The sequence below is a fragment of the Streptopelia decaocto genome (genome assembly GCF_964273445.1).
Source record: "Streptopelia decaocto genome assembly, chromosome: 2".
NCBI classification, from domain to species: Eukaryota; Metazoa; Chordata; class Aves; order Columbiformes; family Columbidae; genus Streptopelia; species Streptopelia decaocto.
Window position 1 is genome coordinate 148,152,016 of NC_138655.1, and position 12,971 is coordinate 148,164,986.

The 12,971-nt window shown below is 37.0% G+C and overlaps 1 protein-coding gene across 5 annotated transcripts in view; it reads right to left on the bottom strand.

The window, feature by feature from the left end:
• The window catches only part of ARHGAP12 (Rho GTPase activating protein 12), a 77,946-nt gene that overhangs the window by 28,383 nt on the left and 36,592 nt on the right, over positions 1-12,971 (bottom strand). For 3 of the 5 annotated variants that reach the window (XM_082045987.1, XM_082045986.1, XM_082045985.1), the window contains exons 4-5: positions 7,712-7,852; positions 6,000-6,080 (exon numbers count right to left, since the gene is read on the bottom strand). In XM_082045987.1, the coding sequence (XP_081902113.1) occupies positions 6,000-6,080; positions 7,712-7,852 (222 nt within the window). The remainder of the gene's footprint in view (positions 1-5,999; positions 6,081-7,711; positions 7,853-12,971) is intronic. The other 2 variants (XM_082045989.1, XM_082045988.1) reach the window with 1 other exon arrangement.

Sequence of the window (12,971 nt, forward strand, 5' to 3'; positions counted from 1 at the left end):
TAAGATATGGGCACAAGCCTAGTTACAGGTGATCTATATTTAAAATGTGGCTTTGATACCATCACAAGCCATCAGGAGTTAACTTATCTAACAGACAACCCTGTCTTGAAGAAGAAAGGACTTATAAAGTAATAAAAAATTCTACTTTAAAGAACAAGTTTAATGAGAAAGCAAAGCAACAGTATATGGAGTTTATTAACAAAGCACTGCTAACAACTCAGGAACACTGAGCTACACACATCTTAGCAGGTTATATAATTTGCATTGGTGATACAAACTGTGTTAGTAAACTGACAGTTCTTTAAAGGGAACATTTGACATTTTTGCCCCATTTTCTCACAATAGAGGTGTCAAGTAAACATTTCGTGCTCAGGTGTTTGTGAGTTTTTTCTGGTTTTTGTTTGTTTTATTCCTTACAAGTAGTGGAACACACTACAAAGGGAGGGGGGAAGAAAATGTTTGTGTATTTCTGGGCTCAGTAAAAGCCTTCACCTTGAAAATAAAGGGGCTGATCTGTGATCTCCAAAAAGAATCACACTGAGACGCAGACACTGTTTCAGAGTCTGCATTATCCAACTGAACTAGGTCAGGCAGAGCCCACTGGACAGAGAGCAGTAGGCCAGGCCGGGTCCCGCCACCCCTGCTGCTCCTGGGCCTGCCCCCACCCCAGCTCCTCAGCTCAGAAAGCCTTGCAGAACAGCTTCAGGTCAGGTTCACTTATTGACACTCTGCAGGACTCCTACCTGCTGAGCTGCTGCCTCTCCTACAGGTGTTTACAATGATATTTCCCACTGTTCTATCAGCAACAATGAGCAACTAGGTTGGGCTCTCCTTCCCTCATGCAAAATTTTATTTTTACATAACTCTAAACAAGCTTTCTCTGCCTAAGCCTTGGTGTAGCCTCAAAAACAGAGATCAGGCAAGGGCCATATACTGCACTAAAACTTATTCAAGACTACGCATTGCCTGGTAGGACAATCTCTGCTATACCATATGCCTTAACAGCATCTTCTTAAGGGTGCAATGTCATTTTCTTAATTCTAAAGCTTTTGATAACGTACCACGCAACTCCAAATATACACAGTACTGCTCCCTGAAAAATCCTCCACAAACTCATTATGTGTGTTATGGCATTAACCACCCAGCACATCACCTCAGTTTGTTCCCCAGTTCATTGGGAACATCTCCTACCAGGAAGAGAAGACATGAGCAAGTTGGTCACACTCTGACTGCAGGCACAAGGTAACACAGACTTCTGGTTAGAACTGTTCTTGGCATAGGGTAAATTTACACCAGTGGTGTAAAAAAATAATCATTTACACCAGTGGTGTAAATTTAGGTCACACAGGGTTATTCTCATTGCTGAATCTGTTCAATGCCTTCACCAGCTACTTCAAAGCTTTCTTTACCTCGGTATAAAATTTTCTAACCCTCTCAACCAGCCGAGTGATTTATATTTCATTTTAACCTGAGATGTGGCATGGCTCAAGGCTCCATCCTAGCCTAATTGTGCCTGAAATAAATGTAACACCTCGGGAGTTATTTGTCGCAGTTGTCCCCATTCTTATAGAGATGACACAGATCCGTCAGCTTTAAGAAACAGAAGAAAGATTCTTCTTGGTTTGCGCGTTAACAACATCCTCAGTCAGATGAAAGGAACTGTGTGGTTGAAGGGAGAAAACAGTGGGAAGCAACAGATAATGTAAGTTAGTAAAGACCCAAAGTTAAGCATTTTACTCTACCTTCTTGTAATCAGAGATCAAAACAGCAGCACTTAAAAATATTCTGATATCCTATCCTTTAGCACCTTATATATCCTACCATCTTAATTCCACTTGTCCCAGTAGACTGCTTGAAATTTTTTTTAATGTAAATATTGCCTTAGAACAAAACCACTCTTGAGTGCTACTACTGTCACTGGCTTTGAATAAACTTTCATGGTGTTCCAATGGACTTAAGACTTATAGTTTCTACTTTTCTTTTAGAATAAATCAATCACATATTTTTCTTAAACCTACATAAAGAAAAAAAAAATAATCATTTTTGTCCTTGTAAGGACTTCATTCCCTCTATTTATCTAGGGGAAGAAGATTCCTCATTCTCTGCCACAGGACATCAAGCAGCTCTATCTCACTTTTCCCCCATCTTATCTGGGAGAAGGGCGGGAACTACCAAACATCAAGATAAATAAGGAAGACCAGACAAGGCGTCTTGAGTACGAACATCCACATTAAAGAGAAAAAAAAAAATAATCTGACTGCCTTCCCATACTCATCTCTGGTTTGTCATATCACTTGCACTTTTGTCCTTAAAAACTGTCTAGATCCTCACAAGAGCTGAGACAGCCTCAGCTTTCGCCAAGCAATCCCCAATTTTATGACAAGAATGTGAAGATAACTCACTATTGCTAATGATACTGTTTAGTGCATTGACACAGAAATGCCAGCACACACAGTGTGTTACCTCAAATCAAGGAACGCAGCTCAGAACAAGACAAATTTACCATAAGACAACCAGGCCCTATTAAAATGTTTATATCTCCAGGATATCTGCCTGATGCTACGTGCATCATGTTTCCCTGTGTTTTTTCAGACAGCATGTGCTGTTTGACAGCATTCGGGTCTCCAGCAGGAAAATCATCCACCTGAGTTTCAGAGTTGAGGCCCGAGCTCACACAGCGCACGAGTGAATTAAGATACTGCTGGGCTCCTGACACTGCCCAAACTGCTGCAGAGGGGTGCAGGAGCTTCCGGAACAGACTGTAATGCCAATATCACAGTCTGCAAATAATAACACCAAACTGTGACTTCACTCCAGACGCTTAGAGTTTATGGATTTTCTTTCAAAGTCTATTCTTGGATCAGAGAGCTTGGTCCGAGGATGGCCATGTATCATGTTGTTATGCCACATATCAGCCTAGGAATGCATTTTGAAAACACAAGAAGCCATTAATCTCTAATTTTTATTAGATTGTCCTCTCTACCTCTCCTTCGAGCTACACTTTTTTTTGTCATTTTGACAGATTACCTTTTTTAAACTTCAGAATTAGAGAGTTCTCATTTCTGAGATGAGTTTAACTGTTTTCCTCCCCCCTTAATACAGATTTCTCATTTGCTTAAAGTATAAAACACGTATTAGAAAACTCTATTTCTAGAACAGCGTTGCAGCCTTTCTTAACACAATTTAGATATTACTCATTCATCACACAGGAAATAAACTTATTTTATCATAGTGATCTACACAGGAACGAACTTTCATCTGCAGTTTTGTTTTTGTTTTTTTTTTTTTTTTTTAATAATTGGCAAGAGCAAACAAATGGATGCAGCAGAATGCATAGACATAGGAGAAAACTCGGTCTTTCACAAGATGTGGTACAAATTTATGGTTAAAGACTATCCATTGTAAAGAATAATTTGGTATGTTCTTCTCTTTCACTGCAAAAAGCTGGGTCACACTCGTCATGAGCCTTAACACACTTTTCAGCAGTTGTCAAAGCTACTCTGAGACACCATTTTTAGCCAGAGGCATTCAGCTATTCCTAGATGTTATTTAAATATACATAACTGGAGGGCTTTCTATGAGACTGTCTGAAGTAATTTGTTTTGTAACTGCTTCCCCTCCCCAACATATACCCTCACAATTTAACACACATACAAGAATACTAGAAGCGTTATTTCTAAGCATGTTAGTTAGTTATAACAGTGAAGATTTTTATGTTATAGTATTTGCTCAGCTAATGTGCTATTTCCAGAAACCTTGGGACAACTTTTAGTTCTAATGAAGTCCTGATTATTAAGAACCATCTAACAAAAGGATGTTCTTCTTTCTGTGGTTTAACAGCACTACATGGCCATGCTATTCTATCACTTTACTTCACAACAAATTTTGGAAGGTAATATTTGAGCTAAATACACTGGGAAAAAAATGACCAAGAGGGTTTTTCTTGGTAACAATTTTCATTTGAGCAAGAGTTAAAATGCTGAAGTCTTTCTATGGTTTTCTCTCACCACTCATAAGAGCTTTCAACATAGACTATTATTCTTCAAAGCAATTCTGTGGTCTACATTGTCTTTCCTATTCATTTGTCCCTAAGCACTTTTGGAACCAGCTTCAGTAAGATTCAAGAGAATAACCTTCAATCACACTTCAACTATTCCCAAGTGTAACATCTCTGCTGTATGTTCTTCAGATGTACAGTCACATAAACCAGCTAAATCTTGTGCTGAAATATTTAATCTATTCCACAGTATTCAAAGTTAAAAGCTAAGGATTTCTGGAAATACACAGACTCTTGAGTCATGAATCCAAGAGTCAATGGCTTATTTACTTCTGTTAACAGTGCATTTGCTGCCACCCGAGATGTACTAGTTTCAAGAAAGAATTAAAGTGTACATCCTGCCCAAATGGTTCAACAGAAGTAATTTTCAAGGAAAAATTTGTAACAGTAGTATGTGATGATTTTCATATAAACAGGAACTAAAGCATATCAGATCACAAACTCCACAACAGGGCCTGCTGCATTCCATAGGTGGCTACTAATGCAACACAGCTCAGGTGCTTGTATAGAACCACTAGAACATCATGCACTAACACACAAATTCTAGACCCCATCCACCCCTTTATACTATATACACCTCAGGTAACAGTTCTGGATTATCTTTGTGCCATTGTAGTTGTGGTAAAGCCAACTTAATTTGCTATTTATTTCAAATCCAAACCAATTCTATTTTAGTAGAAAGCAACTTCTTCACTGTCAGAACTTTCTGCATTGCAGAAGTCAGAGAATGAAGTACCCAAGACATTATTCCCCCAAATTAATTTCAATTATACATACTGAACGAAAAATTGCTTCTTGTAAAACCCGATATAGATGTTTTTCAGACTAATTAACCTAGTAGATAATCAACAGCTAATTAGCTCTTAAAACCAATTGTCACAGATTATCTTGTTAGGTTTACATATGTTACAAAACGTAAGTCATCTAACCCATCAGACCAACAAGGAGAATTCACAGAGCTAACTCAGCTCTTCAGTGACTGAGGTACAAACTCCTTTACCAACACAACAAACGTGTCTGCTATATAACTTCACTTAAATTTCAGTGCAAGTATTTTTTCACAAATATTATGAAAGCACCATGTATTAAGATTGCTCCTTTGTAAGTGGAAGTGACTCAGGACACCTGTTTTTGGACTGATGAAACAAAAATTGAGAAACATACTCTTTCATATACTTGCACACACGCTACTGTGTGAAACTCTGTTGTTGTTGGGGTTTTTTTTGTTTGTTGTTTTTTTGGTTGGTTGTTTTGGGCTTTTTGGTTTTGTTTTTTACAGTCACCTTACTATCTAGGATTGAACAAACATCCTAGTAGCAGGAAAGTCACGTACAACAACATCATTATGACAAATGTCTTATAGTTTTTCAAAGTGAAAATGAAAATTAAAAGTATTAGGAACATACTCAGACAACCAAGTGACCTGAGCTCTGTCACCTTCCTACAAATTCCTGTTTCAATTAAAAAAATAATAAATAACAGAAAACACTTCCAGTGAAACTTTGTCATTGTCTAAGATACCACAAAACTCTGCTGAAACTTTTGTGTTTTGACACCTGTCTGTATAAGCATTTTGGAGGTACTAAAAATAGACAACAGTTTCTCTGGAACATTTTGTAATTAAAAAAATTATTTTTTCCTGCAGAGGTTTTCACAGCAAAACCACAAACATTATTCTGCAGCCTTGCATGGAAAGCTCAGTTCAGCAAAGCTACAGGATCTTCTGTGGCATCTGAATAGTTACGTACATCCATTTTTCACATCCTTAAGTATATTTTTTTCTCTTCACAATCAGAAATTCCACAAAAAATCCAAGAAATGACCAAATGTAATATGCAAGCCCTCTGGCTATGAATAACTCCCATTAAAGGCCCCATAGAACACTAATTGAAGAGGAGGGGAAAGCCTCAAATTGTAGAAGATTCTTTTTTAGGTCACTCACCCTTGGTAACTCCCATTCCGATCGGGAACCATCGGCACTGTAGTAATACGGTCTGCCTTGCTCATCTGCATGTTTTATCCACTGCAGAAAGAAATGCAATGATAGCAAATGTAATCAGAGTGACAGCCGCAACATAGTAAACCTCTTATACTTGGGATTTAAAGTTAATTTTTAATAAAGTGCCATCCATTCCAGCAGTGTCTAGTACACAACCCCTGTTAACTAACCAAGGTTGGTTAGCAACGAGACCAACAGAGTTTCCAGCTTCCTGAATTGGGTTCGCCGTTATTATTTCATTCTGTAAATCCTCAGAAAATAGTCCTGCAATATCACACAAGAGCGATAAGCAGGTATTTTCAAAAATGGCATATCTCACTCTTGCCAACACTAGAGAGTCAGTTCAAGGAGGCACAACCTTCGCATTGCATCTGTGTAAGGATTTTATATGTGAAATTATAGAATTACAAGAAGCTCAGCCAGCAACTGCTGATCATTTAAGAGATAATTACACTTGTTGAACAACTCTCTTTTTAAAACATCAACAGGAACATGAGATGCCGTTTCTATATAAAACATGAAGAAGACGGTATAATTTCTGCAACCTCTACAAGCGACTCCCACAATCAGAGAAGTAAAACTATGGCAACTGTGACTAGTTATGCATAAAGGAAGGAATTGTAATGAGCAGAATTCTACAAGATCACACAAAATATGCACAGAAACACGCACAGCAAGGCACTTGGGTCATGCAGGTTTCACAAGATTGCCTCCCAATAAACCACTCTGTGACAGGAAATGCTGTCTTCTATTGATTCCAATTTACAATTTAATTCCAATGTACAATTTTATTTTTTTTTTTAAAAAAAAGGTTTGCATATTTGCCAAACAAGGTATGTGCTCTACAGATGCTTAGCAGAAACAGATTAAGCATGATGAAATTCCAAAACTGACATAAAACTCAATTATTTAAAACCTTCCTTCAAAAAACCTTGCATATATCAACTGGAGAAAAGGTAGGACTATAATACAATAAACTACTGTTTGTGTTAACTTCAAGAAGTATTCATTGAAACAAACAAAAAACCTAAACTTTAGGAAACTATGAGAAAAATCAACTGCTTTACAAATATAAACAAATATTGTCATTTATCCTACATGGGATATATTTGTATATGCCCAGAATCACAGTAAGTTGTCAGTGGCAATTAGATAATCAGAATAGAACATAAAGCTGCTGATAAAGCTGTAGTTCAATTAAGAAGTTTGTCTACATCTGAAAGCAGTATCGAAAATCTCTGATAAAGGATGAAACTGATAAAACAGCATTATTTTCAGCTTGAAACCATCCTAACTGCAAGGTGTCCACAGACAAGAATGGGTCTTAAAAGACAGTAAGAAAAACATCATATTGGTACAAAGTTCATTCCTGAAGTGTCGCCAAGAAGATGGGAGAGAGCACAAATTTAAAAAAAATTATACATGATATGTTCATCTAATATAATCCAATACCCAAATGGAAATAAGAAAACTTTTTCTAAATAGTGAAGAACATACACAAGAAAAAAAAAATCTGTTCAGTTTAATGCATATTTAAAAACCAAAAGGAGATACCACTGATGGATGCTTTTCACTCCTAGAAATGAAATCTGCATTTCTAAGAGTGAATTAACAGAAAAGATTTAGAACACGCGATGAGAAGAAGGAAAAAGTACCTTTTCATTAGTATAGTCATTGGTATATAAGGTCTGACCATGTTCATCCAACTCTTCTGACCAACCCTTTGGAGGAGAACCATACTGACTATCTGACTGGCTGTAACAAGAACTGTGGTCGTTTTCTTCTGATGAAAGATGCTACAAGTAGTCAGAAACACACAAGGCAGTTTTGAGAATGAAAGTGCTTTAAAATCTGAAAGATCAAAGATTATTTGACTAGAAAGAGAATAGTAATAAATTCAGGGAGTTCACATTTTTATGTCAGAGAACAAGAGATGCATTTTTACAGTACAGAAATACTTGATAAATGCTAGGCAATTCAACCTACTTTCAGAACAACTGCTTTATACTGATAGAATTTTTTTAAGTTCTACTACACCAGATCACAGCTACTCAAGTTGAAACTCAGAATTTTTTTGCCAATCTAAATTTTATTCCCACAGATTCACATTACTTAACTCTCTCATTAACTTCAGTAATCTGCATTGCCTCAAAAAACCTGGGAGACCTGCTACCTTCATTTTCTGGCAACATCCCAATTTTCATAGCTAAATCCTTTTCAGGCACTATTTGGGAAAGAGAAGAACAGACAATCATCATTAAGGACAACTTGAGTCTCCAGTTACACCTTGGCAGGTCCCAGCACTTTACAGTACTTGTGCAATGCAACCTAAAATATTAGGAATTTCCACTCTCCACCTTCCAACTCTGATGCATGTGACAATGAGCAATGCAAAAAGCCAGGCTTTCTACCAGGCACAGCTGGCTGAGGTTTAAGATCATTTTCTGAAGGCAGAAGTGAATTATAACATAAGAAATGAGTTTGATTTGTAGAATAGAAAAAAAAAGATTTTGCACACACAATAAACTATTTCTGTTCCCTTGCACACCTTGTTCACCTCCTTGCTAAAATACTGTAGCGTTATTCAAAGCATCCATTCCATGCACCAAAAAAAAAATCTAAAAAAAAGAAGTCACCTCTCTGCGTTCATCTCCCACAACAAGATCTCTACGCCACAGTCTCCTGAGGAATCCAATGCAAATTTCCTTTCACACTATCTTGGATCCTCAGCAAGTAAGAGGGAACACATCCTGCTATTCAGAAATTATGACAGTTAAATATTGACTAAGGTTCAGTAACACAAGGGTTTTGAGGAAATCAGTAAAGCAGGAGAAAGGCAGAATTTCTATTTTCAAGTAGGAAAAAACTCCTTTCCTGAAAAGCTTAAGTATTGCCTAAAAACATCCAGGTACCAGAAACTAAGCAGTTTTTAAAAGTCAGTGTTTTTAGAGACTAAATGTTCAGTGAGATTTCCAAATTATTACTGCACAGGGTTTTAGCATTGCCTTTCTGAGTATGCTGACACGAGCCAGCTTACCAAGCACAGCAAAACCCATGGGAAACTTCGTGTCATTAATAAAGTAACATGAAAAAATAAACAAACAAAAAATCTAAGCGTCCTCTACAGCCCAAAGAATGCAAGTGTCTAAATGCCACTTCTTTTGTACATGTAGTAACATGAAATTCTGAAGTGGCAACTTCTAATCATTTGGGGAAAAAAAGGGGTCTTCAGTCCCATTCTTACACTTGAAGAATGAGGACTGAGGAGTTGATAAGAGTGCCATTGGCCTCATTTCAACTACTGTTTTATAAGATAGCTATATTGTTTACACATATTTAAGTTTTCATTATGTTTTCATGATTAAATATTAAGTGCATTGACATTTGTTTAAAATAGTAAGACCTTGGACATTTTTATTTTTACTATTAACAGGAATTATGACCGAATAACACAATGTATGTGTATTTGCCTCTTACAAGCAATTCCTGAAACTGAGGAAGCACCATACACATGTAAAATTAAACGGAAGATTTAAAAAATAAAATTATTTTAGAAAGACCACTGTTGTTCAGTAAGAACACAGTAAGACACCCACACAATGGAAGTTTTGATGCTTTCAAGGCTTAACTAATCTTACATACAATACAATGGGGGAATTTAGGCTTTGCAGACCTGAACTTAAACCAAATTCCTGAGATGGTCCAAGCTTTCCCAAGCCAAGGCCCTCCCTGTCCCTCCGCCAGCAGGAACAACTGCTGAAGCTGCATCAGCTGGGGTTAGAGAACACTGGCCAAACCACAGTCAGCACCTTTCCATCTAACTTTCAACACTTTTTCAGTATTAACTGTGTATGTTTTTTTTACATATCCTCCATGCTTCCTCTCAGAGTCACACCCTCAATTATACTATGTCACATTTAAATAAAGTCATCTTAAGCAGAAAGCTAACCAACCTTATACCTTTTAAGAACTCTGCTGTGACACTAAAGGGATTTACAGAAATGGTCCCCCACATCATCACTTCTACTATCTTCCTTGGCTTCTTTCCATTTACATGGAAAATTCTTGAGGGCAGACACCAGTTCATCACCATGCAGTTAAGAAAGTTATTACTACTTCTAAAAATCAAAATAACAAGAAAGAATACTGACTAATTAAAGAAACCAGCATCCCTTTATCAGTTTTTGTTCATTTTGAAACAAAAATACAGGGAATTAAATTGCATCTTGGCCATACGTTTTAAATGTAGTTTTCAACTTAAATTAAATCCTGTTGCTTTTCTACAGCTTGCTGGCTAATTTGTTAGTCTCTACTTCCAATTAAGGTCTCCTATCTAGGTATTAGAGGTTTGTCTTTCTCTGATATGATGACACCTCATTCCTCTAACAGTCCGCCCTGATTAAATCACTTTAACGACAAATTTCTCCCAGTTACTGTTAAGCACTCCTTCCTGAAATACATTAACAAGTCACTACCTCCAATGAATTTATCTGTAATCCAAAATCTTACACACTTTCCCTAGATGTCCTGTTGATAGGACTTCCCTGCTTCCCCCCACCCCATCCAAATAACTACCAAACCTACAAGTGTTCTCTCTGTGCCATAGCTGTTACCAACTTTTTTTGACAAACTGGGTACAATTTTGCCCTTTCTTAATTATCCAATAAAATTCAATTTCCTAATCACAAAGTTCTAAGACCAACTATAAGCTATTTCAAATCCTAATATATTAAACATGTATTAGAATATATGATCATTCACAGTTCTCATTTTTACGTCACCTTGACGTTTTGCTACCTAATACGACACAAGCTCCTCTGAGGACAAATCTCTAGAGCTACAACTAGTATTTAATCTTCCTGTACATGTTCTTCTATTACTAAATCTGAAAGGAATGAGCATGACTCAGACTAGTGTGTAAAGGCCAACTTAACTTTGTTATAATAAATTAAATCTGGTTTTACTAATTATTAAGACATATTTGCTCATAATCAAACAAAATTGGGGATTTCCTATATTTTATGGTAGCTCAGAGTAAAGGTTGAAATCCAAGCCTAAGTAATTTGGTTTAAATACTCATAAACAAAAAGGTGAACATGAGCAGTGGAGTGTGAAGTATACTCTCAAATGCAGAAAAGGGAAAAAAAGCTTCAAAATCAACACAACTGCTGGAAAGTGGATTGACAGGACCTTGCAGCATGCATCTCTCTAGCCTCAACATTGACCAGCCAGTCAGAGAAGACACATGTTACTAAGGGAACCTGTGCTACTGGAGATATAAACTTGTGGCTAGTTAAAAATTAATTAAAACATGCATGATTCACTGGTCTTACAAAGACTGAAAACAGATATGACTGTCTGAAGACCAATCTGTGATACCTCAAGCATCACAAATAAACAGAAGAACTGAGCTGAAATAAGTTATAGGTAATGAAAATAAATAAATAAAATCAAGCTTTCTGAACATGCAACCATGTGGTGAAGTCATGGTACTAAGGTATCAGTAAGAGTCAGAGGGATCATTTGCATATGGGGAGGGAGAAAGAATTATTGGAAGTCCTTCCACAAAAAGAACGATGACAGCAGAAAACCAGTTACACTTACTACCGACAAGGAGAATTACTACTCAAAAAACCAATCATCTTAACCTGATGAAAAACAGAGTCTTCTCCAACAAAAGAAGAGCCAGTGCGAAATTAATAGGCCATAAGTAGAGATATCAAAGTGGCAGCCACACACTTTTCACCAGTTTACCTGTTGCTGCCACTGGCCTGTGGCGAGAAAATCTGGCTGTTTAAATGCTTGCGGCTGACACAGCTGCTGTGAAGGCCACTGCCAAAGGCAATGAAAGGTCCCTTTTTCCTTTCTCTCCTGTTTCTGGCACTAACTGTCCCAGAGGTAAGCTTCCACGACACAGCTTCCAGCAATCAAAATTGTGAGCGGTCCACAATTAAATTTTAAAACGAAGCATTGTAATAGGCTCAGGAGGAAATCCACCTAAACGATACGTATTTGAAAAGGACATATAAAAGTGAAATACGTAGAAGATTTCTTTATTAATGTTTGCTTTTTCTTTCTATCAGGAAACTGATTAGCCTAAGTACTGTTTGAAAACAAGAGCACTATTTTAAGCGTATTTAAATAGTAATATCCATCTCCCAACTATTCCTTTGCTTTATCTGAACCACTGCAGTTCAAATAAACACACACCACTGTCTGGCTCTCCCTAGTGACTGTTTGCACAGAATCTATCTGCACCTCACATGTTAGCAGAAATGATCTTTTAACATAAAAAACTTCATGGTAAGCTTCAACTCTCTTAAGCAAGGTGTGCAGCAAAGCTTTGCCAAGAGGTTTTGCAAAAGCAAAAGGTCTGCATAATGAAAAAACAACAACAACAACAAAATCATCGATATATCTAAAGAACATGCTTACGGCCTGAATGTACCCTAGTCAAAAACTCCTACGGCCAATTGCCAGAAGCTGGGGTGGTTTTCCACCCCCCATCAACATTTGCTGCTCTTAGACCTAGACAGCTGGCTTAGGCAGCACTTCTAGCACGGTAATTTTAATGTTCTCATCTTCTGTTCTCTAGGATATCATTCACAGAATGAAGGAAAGGATTTTCTCAAAGTTAACACAATTTGATTACAAAATATTGCTCCTTTAACTGCCCTTTCTCCTACTTTGTTCTCCAGCTATCCAAGGCAGAAATCATTGACAAGCATGTAAATTCAAATCTCCTATGCAAATGGTTAAAATGCTGCAACAAGTTATCCAGGTAAACTTGTTTTTTATATTCACTATGATTATTCCACCTCTTTAAGAATTTATGAATTAAATAAAATTTTAGTTTGAACAGTCACATACAACCCTTTAAAAAACCCAGCATTTTAAATCGCCATACAATATAGA